This window comes from Crocuta crocuta, unplaced genomic scaffold, assembly GCF_008692635.1.
Source record: "Crocuta crocuta isolate KB4526 unplaced genomic scaffold, BGI_CrCroc_1.0 scaffold138, whole genome shotgun sequence".
Lineage (NCBI taxonomy): Eukaryota > Metazoa > Chordata > Mammalia > Carnivora > Hyaenidae > Crocuta > Crocuta crocuta.
Genome location: NW_027532585.1, coordinates 175,562 through 195,547, shown reverse-complemented (window position 1 = coordinate 195,547; position 19,986 = coordinate 175,562). Strand labels below are relative to the sequence as shown.

At 40.6% G+C, this 19,986-nt stretch overlaps 1 protein-coding gene across 3 annotated transcripts in view; it reads left to right on the top strand.

The window, feature by feature from the left end:
* Positions 1 to 19,986, top strand: part of PLEKHA1 (pleckstrin homology domain containing A1) — a 54,654-nt gene that overhangs the window by 12,732 nt on the left and 21,936 nt on the right. For all 3 annotated transcript variants that reach the window (XR_013338879.1, XM_077779479.1, XM_077779480.1), the window contains exons 2-5: positions 4,002 to 4,162; positions 9,335 to 9,391; positions 11,666 to 11,711; positions 18,033 to 18,130. Coding sequence is in view for 2 of the 3 variants with exons in the window: in XM_077779479.1 (XP_077635605.1) it covers positions 4,022 to 4,162; positions 9,335 to 9,391; positions 11,666 to 11,711; positions 18,033 to 18,130 (342 nt within the window). In the remaining variant the exon portion in view is untranslated. The remainder of the gene's footprint in view (positions 1 to 4,001; positions 4,163 to 9,334; positions 9,392 to 11,665; positions 11,712 to 18,032; positions 18,131 to 19,986) is intronic.

Sequence of the window (19,986 nt, the reverse complement as noted above, 5' to 3'; positions counted from 1 at the left end):
GAGAGAGAGAGAGAGAGAGAGAGAGAGAGAGAGAGACTCCCAGATAGGCTCCATGGTGTCAGTGCAGGGCTCCATCCCACGAATGGTAAGATCATGACCTGAGTTCAATGCTTAACTGACTGAGCCGCCCAGGCGCCCCTCAGTACTTCATTCTTTTCTGTGTCTGTGTAATACGCCATTGTGGTGGGAGAGATCACATGTTTTTTAACCATTCACCTGGTGATGAACAAATAGGTTTCTAATTTTTCACTATTGTGAATAGTGTTGCTACAAATACTTATGTATACACTAGTAACTGTTTTCACTTCTTTTTGGTATATATCTAGGAGTGGAAATGCCGAGTCATATGGTAATTCTGTGTTTAACTTTAGGAGAATTACTAAACTGTTTTACCCAGCTGTTGTACTGTTTTACGGTGTTGGAGGGTTCCAATTTTTCTACATCTTTGCCAACACTTGTTATTTTCCTTTCTTTTAATTATTGCCATCCTAGTGGATATGAAGTGGTGTCTCACTGTGATTTTGATTTACATTTCCCTAGTTAGTAATGATACCGAGCATCTTTTTGTGCTCTGTTGGCCAGAACATCTTTTGTGTTCTGTTGTATATCTTCTTTGGGAGAAATGTCTTTTCATGTCCTTGCCTGTGTTTTATTTGGATTGCTTGTTAGTGAGTTGGAAGAGCTGATTATACTGGATACTAGACCCTTGTTAGGTATGTAATTTGCAAATATTTCCTTTCATTCTGTAGGTTCTCTTTTCATATATATATGAAAGTTTTTTGATATAAAAAAGCTTCTAGTTTTTATGAAGTCCAATTTAGCCTATTTTTTTCTTTTGGTGTTCATGCTTTCAGTGTCATATCTAAGAATTCATTGTCAAATCCAAGGTCATGAATATCAGTTACTATCTTTTCTTAAAGTTTTAGAGTTTTAGCTATTTTATATTTAGATTGTTAATCCATTTTGAGTTAATTTTCATATATAGCATGAAGAGGGGTCCAGTTTCATTCTTTAGCCTGTGGATATCCAGTTGTCCCAGCGCCGTATTTTGAAGAGGCTAGATCTTTCCCCATTTGCATGATGTTGGCACCTTTGTTGAAAATTAGTTGACCATAGGTGTATGGGTTTATCTGGGCTTTCAATTTTATTCCTTTATGGGGCACCTGGGTGGCGCCGTTGGTTAAGTGTCCAACTCTTGAGCTTGGTTCAGGTCATAGATCTCACAGTTTGGGAGTTCGAGCCCCATGTCGGGTTCTGCGCTGCTGGCATGGAGCCTGCTTGGTATTCTGTCTCTTTTTTCCCTTGCCCTTCCCCAGCTTGTGCTCTCTCTCTCTCTCAAAATGAATAAATAAGAACTTTAAAAAATGTTTATTCCTTTGGTGTATGTCTGCCCTCATGGCAGTCCCACACAAATGGATAGTTTTTATCTGTGGGATACAGGCACACCTCGGAGGTATTGTGGGTTAGGCTCCAGACTACCACGATAAAGCAAATATCGCAGTAAAGCAAATCCAATGAAAATTTTGGTTTTCCAGTGATATAAAAGTTATGTTCACACTATACTGCAGTCTCTTAAGTGTGTAATAGTATTACATCTGAAAAAACAACATATATATACCCTAATTTAAAAAACACTTTATTGCTAAGAAAATGCTAGCCATCATCTGAGCTTTTAGTGCACTATAATCACTCATCACCATGACAAATATAATAATAATGAAATAGTTTGAAACACCGTGAGAATCACCCAGATGTGACACAGAGACAACGTGAATAGATGTTGGAAAAAGTGATGCCAGTAGACTTGCTTGATGTACGGTTTGCCACGAACCTTCAGTGTGTACAAAAACACAATATGGAGTGCAGTACGGGGAAGCACAGTGAAATGAGGTATGCCTCTACGTTAGTATAGTATGTTAATATTTCAAGTTTCGATTACTTTTTAGAAATTTTTAAAATGTTGGATAAGTTCATTAAAGAAATTACCTCCTGTAAGTGCCAGATTTATAACAACACACATATGCAAACTTGGTGATTTTGTTTAAAAAGTTTTGGGGTGTCTTCCCATTTCTCTGGCTGCGTACAGAATAATGATTTAGATATGCAGTCTATCAGGATGTGTTCTAATTGAATTTTCACTGTGGGTTAAACTTGCCTTGAGCCTTTACATGAAGGGCTAGTTATGTAAATAAATTCAAGCTGCCAGAAGGAGTTGGTGCTGGCTAGAGAAGAATTAGAATAGGAACAGTCTGCAGATTTGCATCCATCAGGGAAGGGAGTCATAACTATGGTTTCTAGAGGAAAAAAAATGACTGGCAACTCATGTGTTTTTTTTTTTTTAATGTTTTATTTATTTCTGAGAGAGAGAGACAGCATGATCAGAGGAGGGTCAGAAAGAGGGGGAGATATAGAATCTGAAACAGCCTCCAGGCTTTGAGCTAGCTGTCAGCACAGAGTCCGGCACGGGGCTCGAACCCACGGACCGTGAGATCATGACTTGAGCCGAAGTGGGACGCTTAACCGACGGAGCCACCCAGATGCCCCTTAAGTCATGGTTTTTAACTTTAATCCCAAAACCAAAACTTTAGTACTTTTTTTTTTTAATGTTTTATGTATTTCTAGGAGAGAGAGACAGCGTGAGCAGGGGAGGGTCAGAGAGAGAGTCACAGACTGAAACAGGCTCCAGGCTCTGAGCTGGCAGTCAGCACAGAGCCCGACGCGGGGCTTGAACCCACGAACCGCGAGATCATGACCTAAGCGAAAGTCGGACGCTTAACCGACTAAGCCACCCAGGCGCCCCAGTACTTTAAGAATCAGAATATGAGATGCCTCTGAAGTCTCTTTTAATCTATAACTTCTTTCTTCTCTTTTTCCCCCATAGTAACTTATTTACTAGAGAAACTGGCAGTTCTTTTGTTTCCCACAGTCTGGCTTTTGCTGATTGAATCTCTGTGGGCAGGCAGTTGAATGCATCCCTCCACAGTCTTTATTTCCTGCAAACTGGTAGTTTGACATGATAAAAGCTTTTTTGTTACATGTTCACTTCATAGGTGATGTTTGTGGCTTCCACCAGGAAGTACCTAAATAAAGACCTGCTTATCTCTCTTTTCACGATAGTAACTAATTTTACTTGGATTCATTTTAGTTTTAGCAATTTGAAGAGACAGGGTGGTGTAGATGTTTAGATTTAAGCTCTAGGGGTGCCTGGGTGGCTCAGTCGGTTGGGCGTACGACAACTTCGGCTCAGGTTATGATCTCACAGTCTGTAGGTTCGAGCCCCACGTCAGGCTCTGTGCTGACAGTTCAGAGCTTGGAGCCTGCTTCAGATTCTGTCTCCCTTTCTCACTGCCCCTCCCCCGCTCACTCTCTGTCTCTGTCTCTTAAAGACATAAAAAAAAAAGATTTAAGCTCTAGAGCTCAAGAATTTGGGTTCCTGTTTTGATTTATTATCTACTGGTTCTCTAATCTTGGATCGTCACTTTCTCTTATGAGCATCAATTTTCATATCTGTGAAATGGGGATGATGATGCCTGTTTATGTGGTCGTTTTGAGGATTCAGTGAGAAAATGCATGGAAAAGAACCTTGCACAGAGCCTAGCATATAGTCCGTGGCCAATAAATGTACCTATTGTTCTGTGAATTTAAAAATATTCTAAAATAATCTGAAAAGTAGGTCATATCAATTTATAAATGAGGAAATTAAGTTTGGGGGTTTTTGGAGGGCTCACTTGTGTTCATTAGGGGAAAAAAGGAAGTCAGTTATTCAGCTGAGGTGAATAGCTCTCCTTTGCTCCCATCAATGCGTGTAGTTGAATTTAGTAACCACTCCTAATAAGCTTAACTTCAAAAGTGATTTTTGCCCATGCTTCCTAAGTATTCACATTACCCAGCCCTCACCTAGTTTTGGGAAGTGGGCTCTTTCTTGAAGAGACTGTACCATAGCACATTTTGTGCATGAAGTCCACCGAGAAATACTTACTGTTAATGTTTTTATTTTGCAGTGTAATGTTCAGGCTCAGAAATGCCTTATGTGGATCGTCAGAATCGCATTTGTGGTTTTCTGGACATTGAGGAAAATGAAAACAGTGGGAAATTTCTTCGAAGGTACTTCATACTGGATACCAGAGAAGATAGTTTTGTGTGGTACATGGATAATCCACAGGTTTGTAAAATCCAAATGGTTACCTTTTTTCCAAAGCACACAAGGATTTTAATTATTCAAGTATTTAACATTCTATATGGGTGTGAGGATTTGTCCTAATAAACAGTGTATGTTTAGATTTAGTTCTATTGCCGGCGTTCTTTGTCTGCACCCTCAACTCCTAGCTGTCTTCTTTGAATTTTAGAAGTTGCAACTAAGTTTATTTAATAAAAATTTATGCATGCATATTTTTTCCCCCCCTTGGGAGAGAAATGCTGTCTCTGGTAGAAAATACTTAAATCATTTAAATTTAAGATACTGTCCCTAGAGACTGCTGTCTTTGGTTTCTTTGGTAAAGAACTACTTCAGCTAGTTGACACTCTTGCGCATGGGTAGTCCTTTCATCCTGCAGGGTCAGATTTGCGTGTCAGCCAGTGTAATGCTGTTCATGAGTTGATTTTATTGTTGGCTTTCAAATCATTGGGGAAATGTCATAAATTAAAAATTAGGATCCCCATGTTGAGATCTGTGAAAGACCTTGGATTGGAGATTATCTGTCGAGTAGTTTTTAATTTTTTCTCCTTGTAAAACTCTCCCTTCACATTGGGATGGTTGTTGCAAGGATGAGTCCCGAGCAAACGTCTAAGCTGATCTGGTCTAGTGGGCGAGGGACTCTTAGAGTCAAGGGAGAAGCGGGACTGGTTGGGGGTGCCCTTCTGTTCCACGGAGAACGAGCTGGATCTCCTGACGACCAGTCTGGTATTCGTTACCGGCCTGTACTTACTTTAGGTTAGACAAAGTACGTATACACTAGTGCCTTTATTTGTAGTTGTTTCTGTGGAATTCAAGTTTTAAGAGATCTTAGTATAAATTTAACCTCCTCTTTAATGCCAGAAACCTGTCATTCCCTGGTCTTCACTTTAGCTGTTGTTCGTATTACACATTATTAAAAAGTACTTGCTGTATTTGAGACGCTTCAATTATTATTTGCTCTCTGAGCCAGAATCTGTTTCCTTGTATTTGCTAGCCATTAATCCAACTCTGTCCTCTGATTCTCTATAAAGTTTAGTCCTTTTATCCAGACACAGCCTTTCAGAAATTAGAGGGTAATTTGTGTTTTAATTCAGTGTAGATTATTTGAGTGCTGACTTTCAGACTTTTCCTCCTAGGAGTGGTCTATGCTCTCTCCTTATCCTTAATAGAGCTTATTGACACTGTTTTACTCCCTTATCTCTGGGTGTGACCACCTTTCCTGGGTGATAGTAACCTGGCTATTCAACTGTATGATTAATACCTTTATTTACTTGTCCAGAGTCAGTGGGAGAAGAAACAGGTCAGCAGAAATCAGAAGTTCCTATTTGCCTTTTTTTTACATCAGATTTCTCCCCTTTATCACCCCATCTTTTTATCTGTGGCACACCCTCCCAAACTCTCTTTCACAAAGTGGAAAGTAACTTTGTTCCCCTTGACTCCCTCTAATTACTAGTTACCAGATCCCAGTTTCTGGTTCTCTCGCTTACGAGCTGTTGCGCAGTCTGCCCGTGCTCTTCCTGGTTCGTCTCTCTTCGCAAGATCTGGCGGGCCGGTACATGTGCTTTCTCCTGAATTGTATTTATTTATTTATTAAAAAAAAGATTTTTTTTTTTTTTTAACAGAGACAGAGCATGAGCAGGGAAGGGGCAGAGAGAGAGGGAGACACAGGATCTGAAGCAAGCTCCAGGCTCTGGGCTGTCAGTACAGAGCCCAATGCGGGGCTCGAACCCACAGACTGGGAGAGCATGACCTGAGCTGAAGTCGGACGCCCAACTGACTGAGCCACCCAGGCGCCCCTCCTGAATTGTATTTAAAGCTCCTTGATTATTTTTCTTTCTTCACATATAATAGATTCTCCTCCTCAGAATTCCTCCTTTTATCGGCACTTCCCACTTAGAGCCAGAGGAAGGTGGGCACCCCTGAGGCTCTGTTCGTTACACTGAAGGAAAAGAACTTAGAATTCAGAGTTAAGATCTTCATGGAAGTAGTAGCATTTGGAATTGACCCAGAAGGGTGGGTACGATTTTGGCCAAGAGATGGAGAAGTGGGTATTGCAGTGCTCTGAGAATAGCATGGGCAAAGAAATCCAACAAGGAAGCCCATGGTGTATGTGGAGAATAGGTCACTTTGGCCATAGCAGGCAGGGTGTATGTTGAAGTTTGTACTCAGCCAGGTCTTTTTTACATGAACTCTTTTTTTTTTTTTTAAAGTTTGTTTGTTTGTTTGTTTAAGTAATATCTACACCCAGCGTGGGCTGGAGTTCACAGCCCTGAGATCAAGATCTGCATGCTCTTCTGATTGAGCCAGCCAGGCACTCCACATGAACTCTTTTAAAGCCAATTTTCCATGATGTAATTAGCACATTGTTTTTTATCAAATGTAGTACAGAATTTTAAATCTATTTTGTATTCTGTTCTTAATAATTTTAACTCTTCATTCTGATGAGAATCTTTTACAGTCTTTTAAAATTTCTTAAAAATATTTATGTTGAGAGAGAGAGAGATAGCGCAAGTCGCGGAGGGACAGAGAGAGAGGAGATTCCAGGCAGGCTCCATGCTGTCAGGCTATCAGCACAGTGTCTGATGTGGGGCTCGAACTCAAGAAACTGTGAGATCACCACCTGAGTGGAGGTCAAGAGTTGGACACTTAACTGACTGAGCCACCCAAGCGCCCCCCACTTAAAAAACATTTTTTTTTAAATGGAATCTTCTACAATCTTGACTCTGAAACCATGGATTAGCCATCAACATAGCAGCTTGGTGTCATTTTTAAATGTATTAATAATGTATCTCCTCATGAAAACTTCAGTAAAATGTCCAATATGCCACTATTTTGATCTAATAAAAAATGACATTTGATCTATTAAAAACTGTAGTTTCTTATGTTAGGGTGCTGTGGGTGAGAATGATCATAATAACCCTGATAATGAAAGAAAATCCGTTTGGCTCACCATTCTTCCTCCATTTTCCTTTCTTTGCCACTAACCATTGGTTTAAAAATCCATTCTGTGTATCACTAGGAATCATTTTGGAGCTTTCTGTGTTTTGTCGAGGGTGTGGGTATGGTGGAGAATTAAATAATTGAGTAGCTGTATCAGGAAGTGGCTTTGAAGACTGGAAAAAAGTATTTTGGCAAAAGGAGTGTAAGAACTCACAAGGAGAAAATGGCTTATTTTCCTTTTTATCTTCAATGTCCTGAGTTGATTATTTCTTATTCACCGTCAAGTGACAGATTTTGAAACCTACTTTTATTGTAGTTGAACTTGTCAGTAATCATACCGATCCATAGAAACTAGGTATTTTGAATATTCATTATCTCTCAGCAACTTATATTTCCCTGTACTGTGCCACTATTCAGTCTATGATCCTTTATGTCATGCAGCCATGACGTAGGTCTCATTTCTCTTCCTCATACAAAAGCTTAGAACTGTATTCAGTTACTTAAAATAATAAATTTTTGGAGGACTTAAAAGAAAAATAACAATTTTGAATGAAGGGTAGCAGTGTTTGAAAAAAATCACTTTGATAGTAGTTAGGAGGTCTTTTTAAAAAAATTTTTTTTAATGTCTTTATTTTATTTTGAGAGACAGAGACAGAGAGCAAGCGAGGGAGGGGCAGAGAGAGAGGGAGACACAGAATCTGAAGCAGGCTCCAGGCTCTGAGCTGTCAGCACAGAGCCCAACGTGGGGCTCGAACCCATGGACTGTGAGATCATGACCTGAGCCGAAGTCGGACACCCAACTGACTGAGCCATCCAGGTGCCCCAGTAGTTAGGAGGTCTTTAAGGACATTTTAACATTTAATTTCCTTATCCAAAATTAGAAAAAAAACACAGAGCAATCTCTAAACTTAAAACATTTTGTGTAAGAACACAACCATTTAAAGTTACACCTTATTATTTTATATACATATTTATTTATGGTTTATACTTAGAAGCTTGAATGTAGTATACAGTTTAAAGCAAAACATATTGCAGTTTACATAGGAGTGAACACTTGAGAAGACCGGTCCCTGGTCAGCAATAACCAGTTTATATTTGGGAGTCTTGAGGCTTTTGTAGAATTGTTTCCAGTGAGCTTATAAAGAGGTCCGAGAGAAGTACCTCATAATCATTCATGGGAACAAAGCCGAAGGTTTTCTTTTACTGACATTATCATAAAGTCAGTAAAGAAGCTGGTCTTGGTTAATCTACAGTGGAGGAAACTTTCAAAGTTAAGACTGTTTTACTGCTAAAATCTATTAGAGTTTTCCTTTATATATTCTTTATTCATTTTTTCCAAATTCTTTTCCCTGGTGTTCCCGCCTCCATCTTCCCCCTCTTTAATCCATTCCCTTTATACAGCACAAACTACAACCCTGTATGGCCCCGTATTACATGTAGCTTTTGGCCACCCTCATCTGTTTGCTGTAGCTCCTCTCCTTTCTCTGCCTGGAATATTCTCTCTTCTGCTGATTGCGATTCAGATTTTTCCTTTAGAGACCAACTTAAATGCTGTTCATTTTTCCACAGAGATATTCCTGCTAGTCTTTGCCAGAAATGACTCTTCTTCATTCTTTACCTGTAGCTCTTCTAAGACCCAAACCCTGCCTCTAAATTGTTTAGGGAAGAACAAAAATATTTTAGTGAACATGTCAGTATATACATTTCCCTACATACAGCTTAAAGAGTTTCAGTTAATAATTATTTTACAAAATGGAATCAATATACGTAAAGTATGGTGTAATAAATACTAATATATTTAAATGGAAGAAAATCATTTTTTAGGGATACACTTGATTAAAAATTTTTAATAGAACAAAGTAATATGTATAGCCTTGAAATCTCTTAAAATTGCATTTCTGTCTCAAGTATTTCTTTTTCCCATTGCCTTCAGGATTGATTTTGTTTATGGCTTTTAAAGCTCATGAAAAAGGAAGTAATGATAAAACTAGCCTTTTAGTTCTGGAATGCCTTACGGTGGAACTGAATAGAATTTGGTTTGGTTATCCATGCTGTCAACTTGATTTGTAAATACTTGAAGTGAAAAAGTTGATTTGTAAAGTATAATATTAAAAACATCTAATTTCTTAACTGGTTTTAGTATGTGTAGAACATTATGATATAAATTAATGTTGGATATTAATGTTGAGTATTAATTATATATTAATGATTTGTTTCCAGAACTTACCTTCTGGATCATCACGTGTGGGAGCCATTAAACTTACCTACATTTCAAAGGTAGTTTTTCGATATTGGTTCACAGTCATGCATGAATTAGAATTGCTCGGGATAAGAGTGTGACTAAGGGGTGGTTTTCCTTTTGTGTCATTTAGTGATGACGTTCAGGGTCACATCATGCTTAAGATGGTACCGCCACAATGTGTAGGAATGTCATTGATAGAATTAGGAAGAATATAGAGTTAATTGTAAGATGTGGCAAATTGCAAAAGTTAACATTAGCTTTTATGATTAGGTATATGAATACCAGAAAGAGGAAAAGCAGTTACCAATTAAGTTCTGTCTTTGGGAAATCTGAGATCATGATCCGAGCCAAAGTCAGGCGCTTAACCAACTGAGCCACCCAGGCACCCCTGGAGAAGATTTTTTCTAAGTCTGTCTTATATGAACCGTTTTCCAGCTTTTAATCCCATTACCTTTGACTTTTTGTTTCTTTATGTTTTATTTTGAAGAAAGTAAGAATCATCTTCATGATAAAAGAAGGATTTTTCCCTCATTTCACTTCATCTCTACTAATTTCTGTTACCTTGTTTGTTGATTTTTCTGGAATTTTTGCAATACTGTTTTCCTTTCCAAAAATTTAGATTGGGTATTTTCGGATATTTTTTCCCTTTATTATATTGGTGTGGGAACTGAGATAGAGATGTCGAAGAGCTAGGCCTGCGGGGTTTTTATACAAAGTAATGTGTGTTGATGGCTTAAGATATAAGATGTGAAAAGTAGTATTAAGTAACATGTGTGTGTATATTATTATGCATATATTGAGATTTGTTAGCAAAGTCCAGAGAAGACCAGTTTACAAGTGTGCTTGTAAAGACAGACACTCATAGAAAGAGTACTTTGTTATCAGTATCACAGTAGAGCTGTTCATTCTCACTGACAAAAAACAAAAAAAAAACACACGTCAGCCCTTGGATGACAAAGATTACATATTTAAAGGGAAACATGTTATTATTATTATGTATTTAATTAAAACTATATTATTTAATTTGTAGAAGACACATAATGTGTACATATACCTTAAGTGTTCCTGTAAATCAAGACATTTAAAAAGTGCTTCAGGGTCACTCGCAGGTTCAGTTCTACAGCGCTTCTTGTTAGGAAGCATAGGATTCCTTTGTAACGTAAGTGCCGGAGCCCCCACATGCTGGCCTGCAGCGTGCGTGTACTGTGATGTGAACACGCTGCCAAGCCTTCTTGTCTGTGCAGTGGTGAGGAGTAGGCCGTTGAGGGAGAGATTGCCCATATGCTCCTATCTTTTCAATCGTTTGCTGTTGCCTGGTCTTTTTAAAAATAAAGTACTAACTAAGCAAATGGCCCCGACTGACCGGCTGCTTCCTAAATCTTCCTCTGCTCCTCTTTTAAAATAAAACCCTTTCTGGGCCGTTCTGTTGACTTTCATCTCTGCCCCGAAGTTTCAATTGTACAGTTTGTACTCTACTTCAGACATGCCACTTTTTTCCCAGAATTTATTCTTGGAACAGATTCCAGTGTGACTCAGAGCTGTGAATTTGTAGTTGAGATCAGTCAGGAACCCCAGACTAAGAATTCCTTTTGAAGGCACAAAACAGATGCTACAATGATATGTTCTGACACTGGGCAGTCAGGTGGTAATAGCCATGAATAGGCTTCCAGGAGAGCTGCTTTATTTGAAGGAATCACAGTTACCAGGTCCTAGCTGCTTTCCTTCTGAAAGGAACTATGTGCTGCCTTTAGCAAAGGAACCCCACGATCCCAGGATATTCTACTGTGCAAGAGGGGATCCAGTGCCGTTTTGGGTTCCTCATTGCAGATTAAGGCCTTTTGGATTTTTGGACTTTATTAAATACATAATCTCCCCCTTACCCACCATCATTTTCTCTTAAGGTTCACAGCTCATTTAGAAATAGGCGATCTGGGAAGAATTCAGAGTTTCTGTGGTTTATTACGAGGGTGTTTTAAAAATTACATTAAACTACAAGATGTTGTTTAATGTATGTGTTACATAAAACTTAATGGTTTACTTTCAACTTCTTCACATTTCCTTCAAATAAATGCAAGTTTGTTCAAAGACAGCATGGAAGTGTCATTTGTTTTGAACGTCTTACAGTTGGGGCCCATATTCTATGTTCAATTTGCAGTTCTTTTCCAGTAGCCTTTTAAGTTTAATTTTAGGCCTGAGTGCTAAATGCGTGGGATTACTGGGAAATCATACTTGTGGAAGTTGACGCAGCGTTTAAGGTTGGTTACAGCCGTGTATGAAGAAATGAGTGACTCGTCTCTCTTTTTTGTTAGGTTAGCGATGCAACCAAGCTAAGGCCAAAGGCTGAGTTCTGCTTTGGTAAGTAGCCATATTTTATATGTTAATTCATGTAAGTTTGGCTAACATAATTACATCATGTTGTGAAAGAAAACTGTCCTGGAAAGCCACACAACACAAACCTATGGGCGAATGGGTTTATTCTAAGGCAAATTCCCCTGACGCCACCGTCCAGGTGAAGAAAGAAAACTTCTCCCCTGAAGCCTCTCTCCTGTGTCTCTCCCAGTGCCAGCCGCCTCCCTCTGCTCAAATGTAGGCACTGTCTAGGCGTTTATAGTGATGAGCGCCAGTGAGATTTCACGTAATTTCTCACTTTCTACCTTGTGTTATTCTATATTAGATGCATAAATAACAGGAAGGATTTGGTTTTCAGCTTGTGGGTAACGAGAACTTTAGTTTGAGGGGAGAGGTAGTTGAGGGTGTCTGATTCACTTGTTCAGCAAACATTTAGGGATTAATGTCTTGGCACTGGGCTGTGAGAGTTCTAAGAAGCAGTTGCTGCCCTTAAGAACCTCACAGGCTGGTTGCCTCCCAGACAGACACCCCACCTGGTGCGATCCTTGCATTTCTTACAGTCAACAGATGATGGTGTGTACAGTTTATTAAAGAAGCACAAAGGACGAGCTTCAGATCCTTACTGGGGATCTTGGGAATCAGGGGAAGCCACACTGGGTGAGGAGACACTTGAGTTGGTGGCCAGCTAAACCTTGGTCATCCTCTGTCATTGGGAAGAGAAGGGAGAGGGACCACAGGGCCAGAGGCACGCAGGGGAGAAGAGTGTGGTGTGTGCAGCCAGCTGAAATCCTCGGTGAGGCTGGCGGGAATGGTGAGAGACCAGAAAGTGAGAGGCCAGGCGGAAGTCCGGGCATAACATGTTGACAAGGGGTGTGTGTGTGTGTGGAAATGAGAGGTGAGAAATTAGAGAGCATCTAGAAAGCTGACATAGGTGAAGGATGTTTTTTGTGTGGATAGGAGAGTTTTGATACAGGTAGATTAGTTCAGTGGCTTCCGAACGACCATCCTTATCTTATCTACGGGCCTGAATCTGGGCGGTGGTGGGGGGGAGAGAGAGGAAGACAAACAATACTGGGAGGAAACGTGCAGGGACTCGGTGACAGGATATGTGGGAAGAGAAAGTTATCAGGTGGGTGTGCTTCAAGTAAGGGAATGAGGACTCGAGAGCTGGGTTGGGTAAGGCATTTGGTGAGGAATTTGAAGTGGTGGGGAAACATCCAAATGGACATGTTCCAGTGGCGGCAACTGAGGATGGATGGAGCCTGAAGATCAGGAATGGAGAAATTTGGAGCTGGTCAAAATAGTGGGTGGTAGTTGAAGCCGGGAGAGTTGATGTGCTCTCAGAGTCGGTGAATGGACACTAGTGCTAGAAGGGACAAAATTCAGAGTGGCCAACTGACATCAAAAAGGACCATTAATGTAAAATACTTCTTGAGGTAGAAATGACATCAGAGTTCTTTGTTCTCTTTTGCTTGAAAAGCGGAGCCTGCTTCTTGAGGCATTGTGTTAGGGATAAGATCTGGTGGTGGTCACATACATCCAGTAGGAGACTAGGGTATGAGCAGGATGTAATAGCTGTTCAGAGAATCCTCTATAAGGCTTCTATCGCCACTAAGAAACCAAAAGAAACATTTATGTGCTTACTACAAACTTATAAATAGGAAAATGCCTCAGTGCCTTGTGAGTGAAAACCTAGTGGGAGCAAGTCAAGTAACAGAGAACTTTGTTTTGGAATGTATAACACATATTCTCTTGACAAGTCTTTTTTTTTTTTTTTTCCCTTTTTTAATAGTTTATTGTCAAGTTGGTTTTCGTATAACACCCAGTGGTCATTCCCACAAGTGCCCTCCTCCACGCCCATCACCCCCTTCCCCTCCCCCCACCCCCATCAGTCCTCAGTTTGTTCTCAACATTCAACACTCTCATGGTTTGCCTCCCTCCCTCTTGACAAGTCTTTTTAATGTAAAACCTTTAACCTACAGCTTGAGGGAATAGTACTATATAGTAATATATGTAACATTCAGTTATTGGAGTATTTAGAATGGGTGATTTTAGTTGGAGTCGAAGATTAAGATTATTTGTTGGTCTGCCAATAGTTTGTTGGTCCATACCATAGGGGCAATAGAGAAGAGATTCATAAAATGCTTGTCTTCAGAGAGGGAGGCCCAGCTTCCTAAAATGGAACCACAGCTTCCATTCAGAATGGCAGTGTAAAGTTTCTTCGACCTTTATTTCATCTCCGATTGTTCAAAAACAAGTGAGAACAAGAAACACTCAAACCATCTTTGGTGAAACTGGCAGGCGTCTGTAACCCACAGTGTACACAGATGGGAAGTGGATGGAGGAATTCCATTCTGGAATAACCATTCCAGAGTAGAGAAGAGGCCAGTGAGGAGCTGCCGCCACCCCACCTTCAGAGAGACTTAGGTTCTGGGCACTGCTGTCTGGGGATGCAGTGGAGAGGAGGGCCAAAACCAGAGACTACATTTGGATGTCTGTGTCAGGGACCGCCTCTTAGTCCCTGCTGCCATCCGGCTTAGCCAGGCAGCCGCCCTTCCACCACCCCCACAAGAAATGGCATGTGTGCTACCTTCAGAAATAGAATCAGTGAGGGGCTCCTGGCTGGCTCAGCTGGAGGAGCATGTGACTCCTCTGGATCTCGGGGTCGTGAGCTTGATCGAGCTCCATGATGGGTGGAGAGATTACTTAAATAAAAACTTAAAAAAAAAAAAAATCAGTGTGGCTCTGTGCTTGAAAAGGGGAGAGACAAGGCATGAAACTGAAAGTAAGTGGACTAAGTGAAAATCTGTGCATGGAATGCACCTCTTCTCCTGTGTCCAGTCCCAGAGCACGAGACAGCCAGCTGTATTGGGGTGGGTGTGCATCCCCTAGAGAAGAGAGCCAGAGGTGCTGACATCTGGGCATTTCCACTAGAAGAGCTTGCCATGCAGGGAAGTCCAGCAGTTAGTAACCCTACATACCTTTCAGAGAGCTTCCAGTTAGTTTTTTTAGTACCTTGTTTTTAAATATGAATAGACAGGCCGGGATTACATGACATTTGAGGAGTGAGCCCCATCAGTTAGGAAAAGGAACACAAGACAATGCAAAACTCAGAAGAAAAAGTCAAAAACTCTAAAAGTCAAACAAAGACAAAGACAGATGAGAGGAGAGAAATAAGAAAATTAAAGTTTCCTTGAAGAAAGTCTGCCATCTGCTTAAGAGAAGGAGAGGATGGAGAAAGAATAGAGGGAATAGAGAAAACTGGCCAATAAGGTAAGAAAGTGTCTCATGACCATTTGTTCCATATTCGAGCCATAACCAGTTGATTGTAGGTGTGAGATGATTTTTGTTTGCAGCCAAGCTAATGTTTGTGCTTCAGCCTTTATGATGGTAAAGATTTGAAGTGAAGTAGAAAAGTACTCAACGTGGAAAGGTAGGAGAACATAAGCCTCCCGTGGGTGGAGTCATCCTATCATGTGGAACACTGGATTCAAAAGCATGGCACCTGGCAGGTTTTGTACACTTTATTTTTCTTCAAAGATTTTTCCATACTTTCTCTGTCTTCCCCGCCCCCCTCCCCCCCGCAACATTGATTGTTACTGTGTGCTTCTCAGTAATTTGCCCTACGTTTTCCATACTGTTTCCTTACTGGAAGTCTCCAGATGATGAAGATGACGTTGTCTGTTCTGTCCCAGGCACTGTGCTTCTTCCTTTACATATATCACCTCCAACCCTTTGAGGAGTGGATGGGTTGCATCCATTTCCTTGATGAAGAAAATGGGGCTCAGAGAGATTACAAACGTTTTGCAGGATATTATTGCTAGTTAATGGCATGGGCTGGTCAGGTCTGAGTGACTCCAGGCTCTGATTCCAACCTCCCACTTCCCCCCCCCCATCATATCATTATGCCTCTTCCTGCCATGAAATAATACAGCACATGAGTTTTTATTTGGCCTGCAAGGTCTGCTGAGAACCTTTTTAGAGGTTATTTGCCTCTTTTCTTTTTTTTTAAAAAAAAAATCCTTATATAAATTTTATTCAAAACTAGATGTATTAAGCACTTACTTTGTATCAGGTGTAGTGTAGTACTAAGTGCTTCGATTCTCAGACTCTTCAGATGGTCTCCACAGATGCCCAGAACAGCATTGAGGGGAGAAGCCATTGGGAGGGGGGCCAGCCTCAGCCGGAGGTGGAACAAGGTTGTGAAAAGAGTCTCGGCCGATTGTTAGAAATTAAAAATAAAAGCCACGTGTTGATGTATGTAGTATTGTGCTACTCTTTATCTTAATTTATGCTTATGGCATTGATAATTTCTCTAGTCTCTAGTAAGGTATAAAAGAACTGATTGACAGTGTTTTAAGTTTCTTTAGTTTCCAGACTAGTTGTCTGACAGCATTTCACAAGGTGCTCTTTGACTTTCTTGCTCAGATCCTCATCTCCATTCAAGGAAGCTCTGCTTTAGTGTCACGGTCTCAGGTCCAACTTCAAAGTCCTGTGCATTTGAGAAATAACGTTTTTCCTTGAGGGTTTTCATTTCCCCCTTTCCTTAGTCATATCCAACTGAGTGCTGGTAGGTCATTTGATATATATATTTTTAAGTTTGTTTATTTTGAGAGAGAGAGAGGGAGAGAGTGGGAAAGAGAGAGTGGGAAAGAGGGAGGGGGAGAGAGAGAGAGCGAGAGAGAGCGAGCAAGAGCGTGCGCAGGGAAGGGGCAGAGAGAGAATCCCAAGCAGGCTCCACGCCCAAAGTGGGATCTCTTGAACCTTGAGGTTGTGACCTCAGCCAGAATCAGGAGTTGGATGCTCAACTGACTGAGCCACCCAGGGACCCCTAAAGGTGTTTATTTTTATAATCTTGAGTTGGGGAGATTTTCTAAATCTGTGAAAGCTCAAATCATTATAGGAAAAGGAAAAGATAGAATATTTTTCTGTTTGATAAAAGATACCATGGACAAAGTGATGAGGTAAATGACAGGCTGGGAAAAATACTTGAAATAAAACAGAAATGATTAATATGAAAGCTCTTAGAAGATAATACAAAATAAATGAACACTGAGGAGAAATATAGATAAAATAAAACTCACAAAATAAATTCTATTGGCCAAGAAACATAGAAACTAATTTGTCTCAATAATGAGATAAATTCACATTTAAACTAGATATAATCATTCACCATTTGGGAGGTCAGAGATTACTGTATCTGTCGGGGTCCAGTCGGGAAGACACTCTGCACTAGGTATTTCAAATGTGAGGTATTTGTTGCAGGGGATTGCCTACCCAAGTGTTGGAAGGCTGAAAGTGCAAAGGGAATGCTGAGGAAACCCAGAAATTAGAAACGCCCAAAGCAGTTACCACCTACATGCTGCAGAGACGAAATGGGAAGAGGTAGTATTACCAGAAGCCAGGACGTTGGAGGACTGGAAGAGGGGCCCCGATGGCACTGGTGCTGGGTATCTGAGGAGACCGCACGGCTGGTCGGGAGTGGCCGCATAGCCTGGAGCAGTAGTCACTGGTGCTGTGCTTCTGCGGGACAGTGAGGTGGGCAGTTGTGGGAACCTGCAGGAGCGTGCTCCCAGTCTCTCATCCGTACCTCCCTTAGCAGAACAGAACATGGCCTGAGCTGGCAAGGGGCTCTAGGGAGCATTGTTTGCAGACTCGGGCTCCCGTGTCACAGAGCTGCCTCTATCGAGCACAGGAGCTGAGAACCAGGATGGGTGCCGAGCACTGGGTAAAACAGGTCTTCACTGTTGATAGGAATGTAAATGGGTTCAACATTATAGGGAGACAAGTTGCCAATATCTGTAAACATTTCATTTAATTTTAATTTTTTTATTTTGAGCAACACGCACAAGTTTATTAAAGTATAAGATTAGAAAGGAAGAATAGTAGGGAAACTATCTTTACAGAGCAGGGACCTTCGAAAGTGAACGCCTCTGTATCTGTAAAAATTTTAAAGGTGAATTCCCGTTGACCCAACACATTTATCCTATAAAACTGGTAGCCCAAGTATGGAGAGAGATATGTACATGATGTTTCATTGGGATATTTTATATAATTTCAAAAATTGGAAATAGCCTGAATGCTCATCATTAGGGGATTAGCTAAATGTATTGTGATATTTCCATTTAATGAAAAACATGGCCATTAAAAATAAGAGTTTTACCTTTGTTACAGAGTGATAAAAGCTTTATTACATACGATCTAGCATTTTGAAAATCCGAGAGTCACAGTATTGAACCTAGTGTGGTTTTTCAGAAGTGGCTGCAAACATAAATTTAGATGTAATAAGTGCAAAATTTCATGTATGTTATTTTTTTCTCTCAACAGTTATGAATGCAGGGATGAGGAAGTATTTCCTACAAGCTAATGATCAGCAGGACCTAGTAGAATGGGTAAATGTGTTGAACAAAGCTATAAAAATCAAAGTAAGTATTTGTTTTGTTTTAACTTTGAAAATATACCTGCTGAGTCTCCAGTTTACCAACAGGTTGCATCCTCAAAGGTTATTTAAAAGGGATGTGTTCATAATGTGAATACATTTTTTTGTGCAAGGTGATTATCAGCCCTTAAAACCAGCCCGTAAGTGCCATTTTAACCCATTATGTACCTAATGGGGTATATATTAGTGTGGCTTTTAACCACTGCACCAGAATGTTTCTAGGGGAAAATGCACGTTGAGGATGTTTTCTCTTCCCGAGTAGGATAAGGGGCTTCCTGCCACCAACCCCGCTACTAGGCGTCGGCCTTCCTGTCTTCCAGGCCCTGACTGGGCTCGACACTGGGTAGGGTAGAATTTGACGCTAGGAGCAGGAAGCGGAGGTGAGGCCGTGGAAGTGAGGCACAGGGAGGGGTAGGGAGTGGATCTGAAGAGCCTGGGCGGCCAGAGGGTCCTGGCCACACGGCCCCTCGGGAGCTTGTCTCACCCACTTTTCCTCCTTGAGTTCAGGGCTGACTCCCCTTGCAACTGCGTCTCTGGGGCTACAGCTTCCTGCTTGCAACCTGGGTTTCTTTTTCTGGCTTTCTGTTCCTGAAGGTTTTACCTAAATTATCTGGAACAGTGAGCTTAGAAGGATTGAGTAACTTTTACCGGTTTCATCGCTGATAAGCTCCACGTGGAGCCGTGAGCCAGACCCAGGCTGCTCGACTCTGGAGCTCGACCCTGGAGCACAGGGCCCTGAAAAAAGAGCCCTGTCCTACTCTTTTGTTCGTAAAGCAAAAACCAGACTTTTCTGAGAAAGATTACTACTGAGGACGATAAGCAGGTAGATAGCTTCTGCGCCCTGATTCTACCTCTCCTTGCTTTTCCCCTCCTTACACGTACAGAAACAGAGAGGCGTACATGGAAAGGCTCTGAAGGAGTTCCTGTGTGAGGTTTGTTTGAGTGGAAGTGTGTTTTTACTAAAGTATGGTTACCAGTTTACTGACCCTAAACGACTTACTCTCGAAAACCATATGCTCTGAAAGTCAGCATATGTTATAGTCACTTGTTAGTTTCCATCTAAAATGAATGAGTCCATATTTATATCACAACACAGTAAAGAGTTAATATAACTAAAGCTGCTCTCGGAGTTAAGTCGGATTTTTTGTCTTGCACCAGACAGCTTGTTGCCACATGACAGAAAACACCCACGCGCTGCTTCTGATCTGTACACGAAGCAGAAGTTAATTTTAGGTCCGTGCAGTTTCAGGAAAGCAATTTTTTGAACTGATTCAGAAGTACATGTTCTTAAAAAGGTCTTAATTAATAGCTTTTAACTCTTAATATATATATTTCTGAGGTGAAATTTTCTTTAGAAAGACAGTATCTAGTCACTTTACTAAATTAGTTCATTTCTTACAATTTACAGTAATTCCCAGCACCGGATTCTGAGTGCTTCTAGAGAAAAAGTAGTGAATAGTCTCAGGCTTTTTTACCATTTTTGGGGGCTCTTGAATCAATGTCTCTAGCTGATTAATGGTGTGAAACCATCTTAACGCAGATGACACTGTTAAGCTTATTCAAATGCAAGAGAAGCTGATTAGGGCTGGATAATGTTCCAAAGTATAGAGGCATTTGTGGTCTTGCAGTTTTATTTTACACGTTGAAATTTATAGGTTTTAAGCTAAATCAGTTGGTATTCATGCTTTTATAATTCTTCTTTTGTAATTCATATTTAGAAAATATGAATCCATAGAAAATCTAGAAATCCTTAGCTTGTCAACAGATTGAATATAACTATAGGAAAGTGAATGTAGACTTGATAGCACTTACTAAAAATCAATTTTATATAAGCATTTAACT